This window comes from Aethalodelphis obliquidens, unplaced genomic scaffold (assembly GCF_003676395.1).
Source record: "Aethalodelphis obliquidens isolate GAN/ISIS:26980383/991018 unplaced genomic scaffold, ASM367639v1 scaffold5, whole genome shotgun sequence".
Classification (NCBI taxonomy): Eukaryota; Metazoa; Chordata; class Mammalia; order Artiodactyla; family Delphinidae; genus Aethalodelphis; species Aethalodelphis obliquidens.
In genome coordinates, this window is record NW_020837949.1 from 41,307,764 (window position 1) to 41,327,308 (window position 19,545).

At 36.2% G+C, this 19,545-nt stretch overlaps 1 protein-coding gene across 9 annotated transcripts in view; it reads right to left on the minus strand.

Annotated features, from left to right (window-relative positions):
* Positions 1 to 19,545, minus strand: part of SEPTIN7 (septin 7) — a 102,271-nt gene that overhangs the window by 13,052 nt on the left and 69,674 nt on the right. For all 9 annotated transcript variants that reach the window (XM_027102206.1, XM_027102204.1, XM_027102207.1 and 6 more), the window contains 5 exons: positions 15,127 to 15,244; positions 12,038 to 12,130; positions 11,040 to 11,136; positions 9,569 to 9,620; positions 4,852 to 4,977 (listed from right to left, as the gene is read on the minus strand). In XM_027102206.1, coding sequence (XP_026958007.1) covers positions 4,852 to 4,977; positions 9,569 to 9,620; positions 11,040 to 11,136; positions 12,038 to 12,130; positions 15,127 to 15,244 — 486 coding nt within the window. The remainder of the gene's footprint in view (positions 1 to 4,851; positions 4,978 to 9,568; positions 9,621 to 11,039; positions 11,137 to 12,037; positions 12,131 to 15,126; positions 15,245 to 19,545) is intronic.

The window sequence follows — 19,545 nt, forward strand, 5'->3', positions numbered from 1 at the left end:
GCAGATGAAGCTTCGCTTGCCCGCCACTCACCTCCTGCTGTGCGGCCTGGTTCCTAACAGGCCATGGACCGATACCAGTCTGTGGCCCGGGGGTTGGGGAACCCTGGTTTAAAACACTGTGAGAATTATCAACGTTAACACAGAGACATGAAGAAAGCAAATGCCGGTGGGAAAATGGCAAAGACAGATTTGCTTGATGCAGTGTGCCACAAACCTTCAATTTGTAAAAAACACATTATCTGCGAAGTGTAATAAAGCAAAGTGCAATAAAACAAGGTATGCCTGTAAAAGATGTAAGGAAGACCATGAAGGAAGAAGCAAGTAAAACTTTAAAAAAGCATGTTGAACAAAAAAGGATACCTCTCCCCTTATGGGGGATTACTTTAAGAGATCTGCAATCTTGACATGGTTAATTCTCCACTTTCCTTTACAACCTTGTTGAATCTCTTTTAATTTGGAACCTGACCTCCCTTTCTGTTACTTCTAACCATCCTCCAGCCTCCGGACAGGGGTGGGCAAGATATACTCTCCCTGAGGAAAACAGATGACTTGATATTTTCTTTGCCAGACACAAGTGATACCTGAACAGCTGCTAAGAATAGAGCTCACTTTTCCAGACTCCAGCCTTGAGACAAACCAGTATTTGATGAGACAAGCTCAGCTATGTTTCAGATTTTAACCATATAATCAAAATCTTGGGTTTTGTCCCCAGCTTTACTGAGATATAATTGACATATAATATTGTCTCAGTTTAAGGTATACAATGTGATGTCGAGGACCACTAACATAAACAGAAAGGCACATTTTGAAACATATAAACCAAATACCAAATATTTTTATTTTTAACCCATGGTTCAGTACACTCTACAGTCCATCCAAAACTGGCTCCGAAAATTAAATATAAGAAAATTAATCTACTCTATGCTTAACATTAAAAAAAAATAACTTATATTCTAAAACCAAGTGTAATTAGCACTCTGTGGAGCGTACACTGCCAGACAAAGGTTAATGTAACAATAAATTTTAAATAGATGTATATCTGTATGTGTATGTATATGTCTATATATTGTATAAGAACAATTAAAAAACACAGGTCCATCAGCAATCAGATGAATAAATGACCTTATTCGCAAGTTTCTTTCTCAAATTCCCTGCAGATACTGTTTAGAGACCATATGAAGTAATAAAGTGATAAAATGACCACTTTTTTTTTTTAAAGGACCAAAGTTCAGTGGTCTTCAAACTGAGGTCTCTATTTATATGAAGAGACTTACTTGAGTCTGTGCAGTTTTAAGAGAATCAATTTCCAGATCCTCAACTTCCATACAAAGTTTTGCCTAAAGTGATCTGCCTGAAAATTTCCAAGTTAACAGATGGTCCATTTCTCACATTACAGAAGAAAGACCTACTCCTTCTTACCTATCCCTTACTAAGGTACACTGTACCTGAAGGTATGAAAACCTCCAGGTGACAAGAGAGAAGTCTCTTTCAATGACTAATCAAACACTATAACATAAACCTGTAAGAGTGTATCTCCAAGTATTAAACATGTTTCTATTAAGGGCATGGTGTGGTGTTAGGTGTTAGAAACATGGTATTTGGGTCCCTGTCAGGATGCTCTGAATTAAGATATATAGCAAAGGGAGGTGGCTGGAGAACTGGCAATTTCTCTTTAATGACTCTACCTTTTCCACTCTGAGCTCCCTGAAACCTCAATCTCTCCGTACCACCATTATCAAAGGATGCATTGCTAGGGAGAAAAAAGTCCCATGGGAGCAATACAAATAGAACATCAATAAGAAGCCCAGACTCACATTTGCTTACTTTACATATTTAAGTATTAGCCATTCTTTTCAGTTATCTGTGGATGGGTTCATAGCTATAAAGAAAGGCACCTTACATTGGCTAAAGCACCATAAATTGCTGGTACTGATTTTTTTTTCCCCAAAAATTCAACTGGAATGAACAGCTAACATTTTCAAGACAATACTAGATACAATCAAAGGATAAAAATTCCAAGTGACTTCTTTCAGATTCAGTATGTATCATTCAATAAAGTAGTAAAAACCTAATTTAACAAATCATATATCAATACCTGTTCTAATTCCAACCATTCCCCAGTTGGTTCAATCTTCAAAAATATTTATTTTTCTATTACTTAAAGGAAAATTAAATAATATACTAACTCCTGGGGCAATCTGCTTTTTAGCAGTACAAACTTTTTTATTATTTTCATAGGCAAAGTTTAGACATGATTCATCTCATTAAGAAATACATTTCCAATAGAATCCTACTTTTCATGTTTTCACCTGGATTATAGTTTAACACAAGTAATCCACACTAGAATTCTGTATATGCAGAAGAATTTTTAACACTATTTTTCTCTGAATTACCTTACCTGCATCCAACAGTAAAAAATATCCCAATGGCACTATTTTAAAAGTCTTAAATTCAAACTATGGAAAAAAAATCCTTATTTCTAGCACATTAACAAATGTTTAAAAGAAAAAATCGAACATTAAGTGCATACACTTAATGTATGCATATAATGAAAGATATGTACTGACAATACATTTCGCTTTAACATATTACAAAACTACCAGTGGCTTTAATTGTGTATGTTTTTCTTTTAAACAGTTAAAAAGTCCTTAAACTAGTGAAATGCATTTAAAATGGATTCAATTTTATGAACAATATTCACTATGATGGATCTTTATATTTCTGTGCTAAATAAGAGATGTTTGTTTGATACAAATTCTGCTAAAAAGAAATAGATTAAAAACGTTGCCTTTTTTCATGCACTGAACCTTACCTCAAGTAGAATCTTGTATTTTAAATATTAAAAAACATCAATTTTTAAAATAGCAGTAGTAAATTCCTAGAAGTCAGTGTTTTGCAAAGCATGCGTTCGTTACTAATCACCTATATCGAAACCATCAAGGGTTAAAAAAAAAGGACGGGGGTGGTGGATTCCCTGGCGGTCCAGTGGTTAGGACTCCATACTTCCACTGCAGGGGCCATGGGTTCGATCCCTGGCTGGGGAACTAAGATCCCACGTGCTGTGCGGCACAGCCAAAAAAACCCCCTCAAAAACAAAAAATCATCTAGGGTGCTCATTAAAAATACAAACTCTCAGGCCCATCCCACACGTTTTGAATCAGAATCTCTTGATAATGACTGAGTCTAGAAATTTAACTTTTTACCAATTACTCTGGGACTTCCCTGGTGGCACAGTGGTTAAGAATCTGCCTGCCAGTGCAGGGGACTCAGGTTCAAGCCCTAGTTCGGGAAGATCTCACATGCCGCGGAGCAACTAAGCCCGTGCACCACAACTACTCAGCCTGAGCTCTACAGCCTGTGCGCCACAACTACTGAGCCTGCGCTCTAGAGCCCGTGCACCACAACTACTGAGCCTGCGCTCTAGAGCCCGTGCACCACAGCTACTGAGCCTGCACTAGAGAGCCCATGCTCCGCAATGAGAAGCCCACCCACTGCAACGAAGAGCAGCCCCCACTCTCTGCAACTAGAGAAAGTCAGAGTGCAGCAACGAAGACCCAACGCAGCCAAAAATAAATTAATTAAAATTTTAAAGTAAAAGCAATTGCTCTCCGGAGATCTCTAAAGCCAAAAATCTAGAAACTGATCAATAAATTTCCTCAAATAAGCAGGTTAATAATAGTGTAAGAAGAAATTCAAAATTAAGAAAGAGATTAGGGGCTACAACCCAAACATCATGAAGAAAATAAACACAGAGTTAGGTCCAAGATCAGTTTTAAAAGAGAACTGCTTGTGACTCTGCCAATGATTATTAACGCTTTGTGCACTTTCTTATGGAATTTAGGGCCACTGCGGAGACATAACTAAAAAAGCAAAAAGGAACATTTTTCTCTTCCATTATAAGGAATGCTGACCACTATAACACAGCATTGCTACTTTGAGAACTTGCTTCCCTTATTATTTATTATGCAGATGATCCTTCAGGATTATCCTCTAATAATATCAATACATAACACCTGGCTAAAAATGTACATACATTGTTAAAATGGTTTTCATAATACTTACGGTCTTCAACAACCCCAAATAAAGGAAAAACAGACATGGTTACCATGGTTAACAGACATGGTTACCAAGTTTATACCAGCTAACTCACCAGCCTCCTCACACATCTCTTTTCCCTACACCATCATAAAACCACATCTTGAAGATACTAGCTCAGGTGGGTGAAGCTATACACTCAGGAGTCACTCACACCACTCTACCAACCAACAGAAGAAATCCAAACTCCAGCTAATTTACTCCCTGGAAATACACAATAGCAATAGAAAAGGTAACCAAGACTACAATAATTAAATGTTCCTTTTGTTTGGTCCTGTCCCTTATTTCTATATAATCTTCTAGTAAACACTCTGCTTCCAAAATGGTTTATTTTAAAAAGACATAATAAAAGGTAGAAGCTCTATGTTTATTCTCTTTAAAGAGACTATGGGATGTTTATCTTAAAGAGTAAAATGGGTTTAAGGGTTACTTGGTAGAAACTGTTCTCTTCCCTTAAAAAAAAAAAATGCTGAAGGAGTTATTTGATTTCTAGTTGGGGATCTATTAAATGTGTTACATAGGTTATTAAGATGATGGCAAAGACCAGAAGAGAATGCATGGCTCTTTCACTTAAGGAACAAGGTTATAAAACTACACTTCCTCCAACAAACAAAGCTTGACAATATAAATTTGACTGTTGTACCTAAAGAACTTTATCCCAATTTTCTATTGAGTAGCCAAGAGGAATTTGATGAAACAATATGATTATTTACTACATAAGTAATACCTTTTCTGGAGGAAACAATGTATACTTACTTAGTAAGCTGCCCTTTATTCTTGTTATTATCAACTCCATTATAAGTCACAGCTGCCAGTTTTCTGCTCCGGTAGTTCTCATAGTGTACATTATTAGTGACATCTTTCAAGTCCTGCATGTGTGTTCTGTCATAAAAAATGACACATCAAGAGTTTGCTTCTATTAAGAAAGCTTTGGTGTAAATTCAAAATTTTAGTAAAACAAAAATTTCAGACTTAAAATGAGCAAAAGACTATTCTTAAGGGAGATGGCATCCATCTGTCTTCATTCACATGTAAGGCAGAGTAAGACACAATGAGCTAACTTGACACCAATGGAAAATTAGGTTCCAGATGAAAGTTTAGGAGCATAAATCCTCTCAGTTACTAAAGAATGACATTTCTAGAGAAGAGTATTTACCTTTTTAGTATATATTTTATTTTATTAGAGAAGGAAAAGTAGATTAGCTCCTACTAAAGTTCACAATGCAAAAGAAATTGCTTTCCTTTTAGCAATATTATTAATATTTGAGTTTTTATTCAGGTAATACATAGGGACACTTTAGATCACATATCAAGTTGGATGCAAACTGGGGAATTTTAATTTTGAGTAAATTTCTGTTTATTCAAATTGTCCATTAAATGTGGTATTTTGGTTAAATGAATGTCTGCTCATAGCGTATCTATCATACATAAAATCAATCCATAGGAGACAACTATACAATACATGAGACAATTTCATCATTCCTTAATGTTTCAAGATGCTAAAAGACTCCCTGAGCTGCTCTACAGTATCCTTTACCAATGCAGCAGTGTTTTTGGATATACGTGGTGTGGGAGTATTCTGTATCATTTGATCTTCCCTTTTCTCATCATCCATTCCTGCAGCTGCAATCCCCCATCTTTCATCTCCACCACTTTACCAAAATCCCCTTATGGGAGACAAACATAAAGGTGTTACTCTGTATTTATTCTTCCTGATATCCAGGAAACAGTTACTACTACTTTCCCTTTTGTAAACAGAATGTGATGTTCAATTACTCTGATTCACCTAGTATTGGACATTTCCATGCAGTTTTCTGATAGTTTAACTCCTCCTATTTCTAAGACTGTGTTTTCCACAAGCCTCATCTCCCTTTATACTCTGTCCCTTGATGAATATATCCTCTCTATGGCCACTAGAGTTACACCTAAAGCCTTCTGTACTTCAGTCAAGTCAGACAGTTCCTTACTCCTAGCATATCCAATGACTGGGACTGAATAGTTCATGTTAATTTGTCACTGACTCTCAAACTTCAGAATTCTACTGCTTTGGGAGCTCTCTTTGCAGTCTCGAAGTCAAACCACTCTAACCCAGGACAACTTTCTCCTTGGCGGTCAGTCATTTTTTTGGTACCAATATATGTTATAGGTGACACCACATAACGTTTTCAACTATACTGTAAACTCCCTTTTACAAAAAACATGCCATCACCTTCTGTACTCTTGCCACAGATAGCACATAATGGGCCCTTTAAAAAGAACTGATTTGAAGCTGAGTTATAATAAACACTGTTGACTTTCTAAAATTACTGTTATCAGTTTCTCTAAGCAGAGAATAATGACTGTGCCAATATGAAACAATCTTCTTGTAATTTTTAAATATTATCTCATCAATGAATCACTGAAAAATAACTAAAGGACCTGAGGTAAAGTATTTTAGTAGCTGAAATACAAGATGTATAAAATAAAAATAAGGTGGACTTATTAACTAGTTGTTAAACTATTTTTGTTAATGTCATCAACATTTTAGATAGTGAAATATTCTTCCCTTTTACTAAAATAGCTTTCTTTATGATTACCTGGTTCTGGTATTTTTCAGGATATAGAAATCTCTATTTCCACTTACTTAAATATTTTACTTTATCCTTTTAAAAATCAACCCATTCCTCCACTCTGAAAATAATTAGTAATATAGTTTTCTCCACAGTTTCCGGAATTTATTCATCTTTTCCATTTCTTATTGCTGATAACAAAGCACTCTCTTCCCTCCTTTTGTTTTCCTTCTCTATTTGATTTCTGCACTGTCCACTGCCACACCCTGAAACTTATTTTTATCAAGTTTTCCTCTTTCCATTGTCTTCCTTGGTTTGCCTGCAACAGCTAGTTCTCTTAATTAGTAAAGTGACACAGCTTTGAACTTGAATGTTTCTTAGAAGCAACCACTACTCCTAAATTTAACCTGCAGGATTTCAATTACTTGGAACTTACAGACATATGGAACACTGGCATTGATATTTCCTTCATGTATTTATTAAATATCCACTAGGTGCCTTTATCAAAGACATGAGTTACATAATATATACATCGTTCTCATCTCTCCTCCGAACTTAAAAGGAAAAGCAATAAAGTAAAATATTCCTAAGCTTACCATTTTCAAAGCATACTTATCAAGGATGTTTTACACGTCTCAAAGACTATAAATGAAAAATTGTGTTAAGAAGCCAAATGAACATCTAGCATAAGTGAACATTTATGCCTTAGGAAAGAAAAACAAGTGTGCTAAAACAAATTTAACAAATAAATGAATTTTTTATTAAGCAAATTTGCCTAATCATCTACCTCAAGGAGCTGAAGCCAATATCTTCATCCTACTTGTTTAAAATGTTAAGTAGGACCACTCCCAATCCCACAAATAAACATTTAATGACTGTATTTATCCTAATCCATCTTAAGGCATCTATTTCCATGAATCTCTTCCTATCTGACCCACTCCATGATAACATACCACTTACCACTTACTCTGAGTTTCTTTAATACATCTAAGCAACCTCATCACAGCACACATCTACTTATATATTACATAATTTTAGAATTTTTTATATTTTCATACATATGTATGATTGTCCTGTTGCTTTCCTGTACTAAATCTTCCTGCAGGAATGGTCCTTCCTGCTTATAATGCTTCCATACTAGTGAGTCCCACTCACCAGATGTCACTGTGTACCTTCAAATGTTCAAAGTCTAGCTTCTGACTCAGTAACTAGCCTTCTTGTCTATAGTATTTTAGGTATATAGGCAATTATTGATTGCATATTTAAAAAACACATAAGATGGGCTTCCCTGGTGGCGCAGTGGTTGAGGGTCCGCCTGCCGATGCAGGGGACATGGGTTTGTGCCCCGGTCCGGGAGGATCCCACATGCCACAGAGCGGCTGGGCCCGTGAGCCATGGCCGCTGAGCCTGCACATCCGGAGTCTGTGCTCCGCAGCGGGAGAGGCCACAACAGTGAGAGGCCCGCAAAAAAAAAACCAAAAAACAAAACAAAACAAAAAACACATAAGACAAATTTATAGAATATCATTGTGTCAGGCACTAGGCAAGTAGCATAGATTTAAAATTGAAGAAAAGAATAAAATCAGAGGGAATGTACTGGCAATTAATACTTATGAAACATTCCTTACATATATAATATCATAAGAGATTATTAGTTCTTCTGAAGTCACATCTTAAAAATGGAAGTGAAAGGAAAGAGTTCGTAACAGAACCTGAAGTGTTGTATTCTCAAAATCAAGAGATGACCACCCTTTCATATGCATTTGCTCTTCTCCCACTGTGTGAGGCACGGCAACCCCAATGGCTGAATTAACTCCGTCATCCACTTTCTACCAAAACACCCCGTCATGAGGTCTTTTGAGAAAAACCAAACATGGCAATCTCTTTGATTTCAAAATTCACTTTCATCTCTTGTATATTTCTTGAGGTAGCAGTTTGACTCATATTTTCCCCCACTTTTAAGAACGATCTTATTCTTGTTCCATGATTTCCAATTATCATCAATATGCATGTTACTACTTCAACATAGCTCAAGAGATTCCTGTGTTTTGGGAAAGTGAATAGTATGAAAATGAAGAGACACCAACTTAAGATGACCATCTAAAACTGGAGGTTGAAGAGAATAGTACATAGTGAGGGTCTGGAGAAGCAAGCAAGATGAGAGAGGAGAGAAGTAGCAAAAGGGTATGAAATGGCATGAGAAAGGAATTTACCTCAGCATGAAAACACTGAGGTTCATTGTGATCCCCTTTCTGTTCCTTGCCCACTAATGTCTCTGGTTCTTTTCAACTTTTTCTTCAGGATTTCCCTCTCTGCTACTGATTTTCCAATTCAGGTCCTGGTCCTCTAATCAGAAAAACCTCAACGTCCTGTTCTCACATGCTTTCCTTCTCTTTCATCAGGTGCACAAGGTACAATTTAGGAGTAATGTTTTCCCTCCTGGGAGGAAGATCAGTTTTGTTCACAGTGTTCCAGTAACAAAAACACTCCACTCACCAGCTACCAAGCTATGTATTTTTAAATACTCAAAGTCAAGTTTTTGACCCAAAACTTAGCCCTCCCTTCCACAGTTTCCACATTAAAGAAGAGCAAAAGCCTTTTCCTTTCCACTTTCCATACCTCTTTCAGTATTAAACCTTAACACAAAGTATAATGATCAAGAGACCCATTTTCCTATATATCCCTAGCCACACAGCCTATTTTGTATTTTTGCTCTTGACTTCAAAACCTTGGCAAAATAACCCAAGTTGTCTCTATGCAGTGCTTACTGCAGTGCTTACTGCGGTGCTTACTTCAGGGCTAGAACGAAGATACCACTTTAAATTAGCTAAATTTATACAAGACAAAAAGTTAAATCTGTCTAACTCTAATTTTATTTAGGGGAAGAAAAAATTTATGTTATTTTCATCATTACTCACACTTACCTTATCAACATATTTCTTAGAATTGTAAAATCACAATGTTCACCATTTTCAACTATAAAAAAAAAATAGATCACATACATTATTTCCACTAAACCCAGTCTTTTCAGAGGAAACTGGGTGTTAACAACGAGAGAATATGCAAAATAGCTTAGATCAATTTTTCATTAAGATTTAACGCTGTAACATAGTACTTAACTTAAGGGCACATCAGATGACTGTGCTATATTACTTTATTGTAGTTTAATCCTCAATGATAAAATATAAACCTAACAAATGAGCTCTCCAAAAGCAAACAATTTTGACATTTTGAAAGAGGACATCATATATTTCTCTTTATTGGTTGAAAATATATTTATTCCATAATAAAATGCATTTTAAAAATTCAGTGTTGGGGGTGAGCAGGGGATCACTTTAGAAAAACTTCCCTGAGGTAACTAAAATGAAAACTTGAGCCAAGAACATTAAGGTTCTTTATTTTTTAAAAACGTATCACTAAAAGAACACTCTTTGGTGGGGGAGGTACCTAAAACTAAAGATACAAAGCAATTTCTTCTGTGCGTATTTCTAAGGGCTGTACTAGTTCTAAAGCCTCAGCTCAGCAACTGAAGGTTACATGGCGATGACAGAGCTGGGAATGAGCACAGTATCACTGGTCGGGAAAGTCACTGATAACAACTAACTTGGAAAATATCCTAAAAATTACAGAATTTTTCAAAGTAATACCAACAAAGAGAACAATCATCACTCAAATCTTGATTCCAAGTTACTATAATACAGAAGATTAAATATTAGTAAAACCAGTATAATAAACACAAATTTGGGGAAACATGTCTATTGCCAAGAAGGCCTTGTTGAGAATTGATGCTATAACTAAGATTTTATTGTTGTTTAACACTCCTTAAAAAATTAGTAGAGGATCTCTTAATAATGAAATCTTTTTGCTCTAAAGATGTGATGCCAAAAAAGGTGACTTCTGCCCTGAGGAAAAGAAACTGTGAATGTTTTAATTGAGCTTCTGACAGTTCTCATTCTTGAGGGTCCCAGACCCATCTGAGACTCAGATAAAAGTGACAGGCCTTTTCCAAAACTGTTCTCAATTTCAGAAGGTTTATTAGATCCCTTGGAAGCAATCTTTGGTCCCCACGTAAAGAACTCCTGCATTGTAAGAGTTTTCAAACAAAAAAACAGGAATAGACTTAATGGTGAGGCAGAGGTGGCAGGGTGGGTACTGACAAGTGGCTTCTAAAGTACTACACCGTTAAGATTTAACACGTACTTGCCTGACTTAGTAGGACACAAGGTCTGAGAAACTTGAGGAAATGAGACTCACTGAAACTGAATTCAGAACAATCTTTGAAAATCTAGACTGTATCAATGCAGTATGCATATCATACTACTTACTATAAATACAAATATTTTTAATCACATTTGTGAGATCTTATAGAAAGCCATTCACTGAAGAAAACCTTACCTTCAGCAACACCCCAAGGATACTGCCTTCCTCTGACCCTTTTGCCATTAACTTCAATGATAGTATTACTACCTACCACAGCAAGAGGTAAACGGTCCTATAAAACAAAGTACTCTTGTTCAAATATATCTCTGTAGTCCTCACAAATTCAATAATAAAGAAGTTACATTACTCAACAGATAAGCAAAAACAATTATTACCCCGACAGTTTCTGCATTCATTTTTATAGGCCATTCAATTACTATTTAGTAAAATGCCATTATACGGTATTGTCACCAATGTAAACAATAAATAAAATATTTTCACTGAAAATTTAAGAATACTAAGGCATATGCTGATCAAATTATTTGTTAAAACATCATTCCAAAAAGAAGCTGCCCCATATTGGAAAAATTAAAAAGGATAAAAAATATATTAGCAGTTAGAGGAAAAAAATGAGGCTTGTGGCTAGCTTGCCTACCTGATCACAAACCAACCCTAACAGCCCTGGAGGCAGAGAATGCCATTAGTCAGTACATCATTTTTAGGTCCAGGGTACTTAGGAAACCACTATAATTTAAAAATACAGAAAATTATGTCGGTATAGATTTTTGGTTGATTCTTATGAAAGGACAAAAGAAAACATATTTTTGGTCTTAAAACAAAGATTAAGCATAACAGTGCTTAAGAACAAATCCTTTCCCTTCTTATTACGCCCCCCTTTTCTTTCCCATTACCTGTTTTTAGGGGGAAAATTATAAAATATCAAATCAGTTAACTGAAAACCACATGAAGACAAGAATTACATTATTCATCTCTCTATTCCATATAATGCTTTATGATACATAATAGCCAAACAACAAAGTTAATCATAAAGTTGAATTCAATACTGAATAACCTCTCTATTTAGTTTGTAAGTCAACTGTTTAAAAACACTGATATTTTTGGTCTTTCCAGCAGCTATTATAGTATTTTTAAGTCCCTAAAACATTTTAGTATATGTATGGGAATGAACCTACCTTTATCTTTTTAACAAGCTTATTTTCTTCTTCATCATCTGTCTCTGGGAATTCATATATTTTAATTTTATGTTCTTGGATTTCTTTCATTATCTAAAATGAAAGAGGAAGTCAGCAAAAGAGCATCACACATAATTTTAGTACAGTAGCCTTATTTTTATTATACTCTTCTTAAACTCCTGAGTCCTCAGTTCCAGTTCCTTTACTGTTTTTCAATGATGCAAAATGTCATCTAAAACCAAAGTACTATGCTAGTCTTTTTTTTAACCATAAAGTTGATATATAAAAGTACCATTCTCAAAATCCAATTACTGCAGAAGTGTTAAAAGTCATATGGTTATAACCAAAAGAGTTCTAAAAATGATGTAAGAACCCAGAAAGGAATTTCTCTAGCTGATTTCTACTCTAATGGCTTTAGGTCATTTATTTATAATGACTGAGATACTTCCTCTAGATAAACTCTTACCAACTGTTTTATTCATCTGAATCAACAAAGCTTAAACTCACCTAAAATTTTTAGTAGAATTTAGCAAAGGTAAGGAAAATTAAGTATAGCATTGGCTCCAGGAAAAACAAAGTGCACACTTATCAGAAAATATCCTTGCATGTACATGTGCATGCACACAAATCAAGGAGCAACACATATAAGATCAAGCAAGCACACAGGGAGAAAACATGCCCTGGAAATTAAGAAGCTAATGCGTTTATAATAATAATCAATGAGAGTGCAGAAAAAAGAAAGACAAACTTATTAATAGCATCAGAATGACCTAGTTCAAATTAAATTATCTTGTCCAAAATCACTCCAAATTCTAATAAGAATACAGACATCTAAATAATGTTGAATACCTACCCTATTCAAACTCATAACAAACTGATGGCTAATATACCTATAGCTAGCTCCCTGCCTGTACTGGTAGTTCAGCGCTTCTCTCACTGCCGGGGTCCCCAGCAGCAGTAAAGGGAACGTAAACAAAATGTGCAACACAGTTACTAAACCAGACAGAAGTAAAACTGCCACTGAGAAAAATAGGACCACATATTTTTTACAATTGAGTTATATATGTCTATATACAAAAAAACCCAAGAAGATAAACGATGAGATGTCAAATACATGACTAGAAGAAGAAAGGAACACTAGCAGCTAGCTCTAGGAGCAGTGGTTCTTAGTCAGAGGTTGTATATTAAAATGGCCTGAGTGAGCATCTTCAAAATAATGAATACAGAAGCCCTATCTTAACCTACAGAACCAACTGGTAGAAATATGCTCCAGTAACTCATTTTGAAAAAGTTCTCTAGACGACTCTGATCAACACCCTTGGTTAAAAACGTTTTTTAGGGCTTCCCTGGTGGCGCAGTGGTTAAGAATCTGCCTGCCAATGCAGGGGACACGGGTTCGAGCCCTGGTCTGGGAAGATCCCACATGCCGCGGAGCAACTAAGTCCATGCGCCACAACTACTGAGCCTGCGCTCTAGAGCCCACGAGCCACAACTACTGAGCCCGCATGCCCTAGACCCCATGCTCTGCAACAAGAGAAGCCACCACAATGAGAAGCCCGTACACTGCAACGAAGAGTAGCCCCCCGGGCTTCCCTGGTGGCGCAGTGGTTGAGAGTCCGCCTGCCGATGCAGGGGACACGGGTTTGTGCCCCGGTCCAGGAGGATCCCACATGCCGCGGAGCGGCTAGGCCCGTGAGCCGTGGCCGCTGGGGCTGCGCGTCCAGAGCCTGTGCTCCACGGCGGGAGAGGCCACAGCAGTGAGGGGCCCGCGTACCACAAAAAAAAAAAAAAAAAAAAGAGTAGCCCCCGCTTGCCGCAACTAGAGAAAGCCCGTGTGCAGCAACGAAGACCCAACACAGCCAAAAGTAAATAAATAAAATAAATAAATTTATTTAAAAAAAAGTTTTTTAAAAGCATAAACAAAGAAAAAGAAAATTGTACAACCCTACAATATGACCAATCTGGAAGTAGAGATCATTGCTTATTCGTCTTTATCTCTTAGTTCTTAGAACAAATACAAATCAAGATACATACAAATCAAGACAGAAGAGGAGAAATGTTATTATATGATTAGTATTTGAACTTAGAAACAGCACATTACAAAATAAAAATGGAGTGAATAAGCGTAAAATAAAAACATATACTCCTGGTAGAAATACCAGATATATGTAGTAAAAATGATACACTAAAACATTATCAAAATTTATACAGATTTAACACAATTTCAAAGCAAATTTCCACGGGCTTTTGTTTTTGTAATAGGTTTCAAGTTATTCTAAAATTCATACTGAAAAAGGTGAAGAACCAAAGTATCTTGTTACAAAGGGGACTATAAGGACAATAAGAGATAATTAACTCTAACATCTGTTTAAAAATATTATACAACATAGCTGCAGTTTAAAAGACAGAAAACTGGCCTAAAACTTAAAAATAGGAAATTGGAATAGGAAAGTGGAATAGGAAAGTACAATAGTTCCAGAAACTGACCCTACATTTCATAAAATATAATATATAGTAAACCAAACACAACAATGAGGGAAAAATAAACCCCTGCTTTAAAGTGTTCAGCTTTTCTGGAAAATTAAATTAAATCAAATTAGGTACCACTTTATTCCAAAAAAGTTTTAAAAATAAAAATGACAAACAATGCTGGCAAGACATTGGAACAAATATACCCATTATAAAACGAATTTGATTGTTTTATTGGGAAAGCACCATGACAAAATGGGTAGATGGGGGAGGGAGATAAAATAATCATACCCTTTCAAAAAGTAATCCTGTTCCTGGGAATTCAGTCTAGGAAAGTAATTCTAAAGGGTGTGGGAGGGGTGCTGGTGGAAGCTATACGGAAACATCTAAAATAGCCTATTTAAATTGAAAGGATAAGGGCATATGATAATACTTATGGGCTCCTAGGAGAAAACTAAAGCAGAAGACTATTTTCAAGAGTTATTTTTAATACACTGTAAACAACCATATAGTAAAGTAGCAAGAGGAATACACTGTAACACATTATACTGAAAATACGAAAAACTGCAAATTACATGAATGATATTAGAAACCCAAGAGTTCAAACTCATTCTACTTACCTGTTTCTTAAACTGTTGGCACTCCTCTGGTGTGAGTGTGTCTGCTTTGGCAATAAGTGGAATGATATTCACTTTTTCATGCAAACGCTTCATAAACTCAATATCCAATGGTTTAAGTCTGAAATACACAATATTTAATATGACTGGATTGATCAGTTTGGGAGAAGAGATTCTTCACATCCCAACGTTAAATTACATACATTGGAACTACTTTACTTACTCATCAGAAACACTCCCTGAAGGTGTATTGGCCCAGCAACAGTTAGGAAGAACAGGATTTCAAGAAGCATTGGAGTGGCTAAGAAGGCTTTGACTCCTGTCTTTTAACACCCTGGTCATAGGGTTTGGGCCCTAAAGAAGAATTAGAAAAACCAGGAAGGCTCCTAATAGGCTTTCCTACAGCGGTCTCTACATTTACTACACAAAACTTGGGAAATCTTTGTTTTGTTTTTAAATGAAAAATTTAGTCCTCCTTCACTTCTTGCTGCCAACTATATTTCTCAGAGAAGAAGCTCAAAAGAGAATCTTCTTCATCCCTTTTACCTATTACACTCTAACTGCTGCCTCCACTTTGCCATTATACTTTCAAGAAGGTCACCAAATACTACCATGCTGCAAATTAATTAGCAGCAGCCAACTCATAAATACTGTGGTGTGTACCAGTATTTTTTAATTTGCCCATTATGCAGCATTGACATTACTCCCTCACAAGCTGTTCACTTAGGGTAATTTTCAGGATCCTCTTTGTAAGCTAGTCTCCTTAATAGGTACATTCCTCAGAATTCTCTAGAAGGTCTTCTCTTCTCACTCTGCATTCTGTAAGCTTATCATTAACTACAATGACTTCTATTATCCTCTATGGGTCAATGACTCCCGAGTCTTTATACCCAGCTCAGATCTCACTCCTGTGTTCCAGGCTTGTGTCCACCCAGTGGAAATACTACTCGGATATCCCATTTTGGCACCTCAAAATCAAAAGCTCATCTGAGCCCCCACGTTTTCCCTCCCCTTCTGTGCTTTCTATCTCAGCGAAAAGCACTACAATCCACCCAATTACTCAAGTCTGAAACCCAGAATTCCTCCTTCCTCTAATCCTCAATTCCAAAGATTCCCCAGGACCTGCTGAACAAATAAAGATATTTATATATTTATCTCCATTTCCATTACTTTGATTCAGGCCACCAAAGTATACTTTTAGTATGGATAATGACAAGAATCTATCTCTCCAAACCATGCACACTGCAGTCTGAATGGTTTTTCTAAAATCCAAATCTGATCATCAGGTCATTCCTTGACTAAAAACCTTACTAAAGCCAGATTCCTTAGCTAGTGTGGCCTACAAGCCCTGTGAAAACATAGCCTCTCCAGCTGTCCTCATCTCTTAGCATCCCTTAGCATTTTTGCTACCTCCTACTTCCAACGTGCCAGCCTTTTTGAACTTCTCACAATTCCTTAAAAGCACCATACTTTGATCTCTGGCCATAAGCTACTACTGCCTTTGCCTGGAACACACTCCATTCCCATCCCCCTTCTACTTGGCTTGCCTAATTCCTAGTCATCCTTTAGGACCTAGCTTACTATCCTCATTTCCTCTGGGAATTCTTCTCTAACCTAAGACTAGGCATCTTTCTAAGGGATCACAACACTCAATTTGCCACATACTAACTGCTTACTTATGTATTTGGTTTTCCCATCTTCTCACTAGAAGATCCTCAAAAGCAAGGCCTTTGTCTCATTCATCTGTATCTCTTATATCTAATACAGTGTCAGTACTTGAGAAGGTATCCAATATCTGTTGACTAAAAAAGTAAGTTGCTGTGGTTTTCCTTACATCTTTGAATAACTTTAAATAAAAACCTGCTATTCCTCACATCTAGAATACACTGTAGACTAAAAATTAATATTCTACAAAAATAAATGAAGGTAACAGCAATATTTTGTGCAGAAGTGTGGTATTCCTTAACTTTTATAAAACATGAGGAAAATGGAATAAAGATCTAATTTCATTATAAATTTTATTGACTAATATTTTAAAATAAAGAGAAAGCCCTTCTTAGCGTTCTCTTAGAGTACTATAGTTTAATATATATACAATGTTGGGCGTATTGGGGGTCCAGAGACTAATGAGGTATTCCTTTTCACTAACAAATAATACTATATACTTCTTTGTGGTAGTGACACTGACTGGCAGAAAGATGGGGTAAGGAGGCAGGAAGGCAGATACAGAGAAATAAGATAGCTACCTCCAATTCTAATTCTCGTCTTAAATCCTCTGAATTTTGATCTTGGCATTCAGAGAACACTACAGAAAAAACTTCAGAAAAGAGTGTGTGGCTGGAATAACACTATATTTATCTGTAAATAGCACCCTTACCTCACTAGTGCTAACTGAAAAACCTTTCAATTTTTGAGAAAAAATTTAAGTTTTGATTGTTTCATCAATCATTACATCATGACACTAAAGATAAAAGCCATGGCCCAGTCAATCAATCTCAGATTTGTAAATTTTTAGGGTTCACCTTCCAGATTACACTCATGACAAATTTAAATTACCACCACTACCACCTCATTAAGCCGGTGACAGAATCAGTTAATCTAAAATTTTAATAAATCATAAGAGCATTTAATATAAAATATTAAAATCAAAATCCAAGTTAACAAGATTTTACACTTAAAACAACATTTGCAGAACATTATATTATTTTAACTTTTAAAGAGAAAGATGCTTGAAAATAGCCGTGACAAGGAAATTGGGGAAGTCAGCTTCTCAAATATAAAACAACAGGGCTGAAGTACATTTAAATCAGTTAAAAAAAAAATCAAACTTTAAATGTAACCTTTATTAAAGCCCCGATAAAATCTTTCCGCCCTTTTAAATTAGAATACAAATTTCAGAAGCATACAAAATGTCAACAGCAGAAAACACTTATTTCACAGTAGATTACATTCCGGTTGAAATTTTTCCTCTGTCCATTTAGTTTTATTTCAGGTCATCTTTTCCAACAAATTTAGTTTTTAAATGTTTTTTTTACACAATGGAAAGTCCTTTTTAGAATTTCTAGAAGATAAACCCAAATTAGAGGGAAAAGACTATTTAACCTCAAAGCCTACAGCAAAATAAGTAAAATGACTAGAGGGCAAATGACAAGTATTTATTAAATATACATACATATATGTATTTCTAAGGGAAAAAAACTATATAAAACTCACTAAGTGACACTGTTTTTTCAAAGTGGCAATCAACATTCAAAAAGTTTGTAAAAACACCATTTAAAAATTCAAGTTCGGGGGCTTCCCTGGTGGCGCAGTGGTTGAGAGTCCGCCTGCTGATGCAGGGGACACGGGTTCATGCCCCGGTCCAGGAAGATCCCACATGCCGCGGAGCGGCTGGGTCCGTGAGCCGCAGCCGCTGAGCCTGCACGTCCGGAGCCTGTGCTCCGCAACGGGAGAGGCCACAACAGTGAGAGGCCCGTGTACCGCAAATAAATAAATAAATAAATAAAATTCAAGTTCAGGGGCTCCCCTGGTGGCACAGGGGATAAAACTCTGTGCTCCCAATGCAGGGGGCCCAGGTTCGATCCCTGGTCAGGGAACTAGATCCCACATGCACGCCACAACTAAGAGTTCACATGCTGCAACTAAGGAGCTGGCAAGCCACAACTGAGAAGCCGGCAAGCTGCAACTAAGGAGCTGGTGAGCCGCAGCTAAGTAGCCCACCTGCCACAACTAAGACCTGGCACAACCAAATAAATTAAAAACAAAACAAAACAAAACAAAATTCAAGTTCCAAGTCAGTTACCAATCACTGAACAAAGAAAATGAAGCAACAACAGCTGAAATCATAAATTAACCCTTTGTTCAGTGACTACAATTGGTGGGGTGAGATGGGGGACACTAAAAATACGCTGTTGCACCAATTTATATTTACTCCAAAAACAGTACGTTTAAAAAGGGAATCCAGGGATTACCCAGATAAGACAGAAAGGTCCTAATTCATCTATTATGTTGCCTGGAATTTCACTATGTAGTGAGCAGGGAATTTGGAACTCTCTACGGAAAATTCAGTGTCATATTCTTTCACTTAATCCATAGTTGCACATACCAATGGGCAAAACTTTGCTCCATTTCTAAAAATAGTTAAGCTGAGAAACTACTCAAAATCATATTTTTATACATAAGAAATTAAAATTTGGAACTCTCATCCCTTGTGACAAACAAGAAATGGCCCAAAGCCACTACACATAATTTCAAATTTTTTTCTTTAAATAAAAAAATCGTATTTCCCATGCAATTTTAAGAAATATATTTTCCCACAGGGGATAAGAGAAATGTGATTTCATGAGAATTACCAAATCTTGGTGAGAGTCCAAAAGATCTAAAATAATAAAACTGGATATAAAAAAAAAAAAAAAAAAAAAC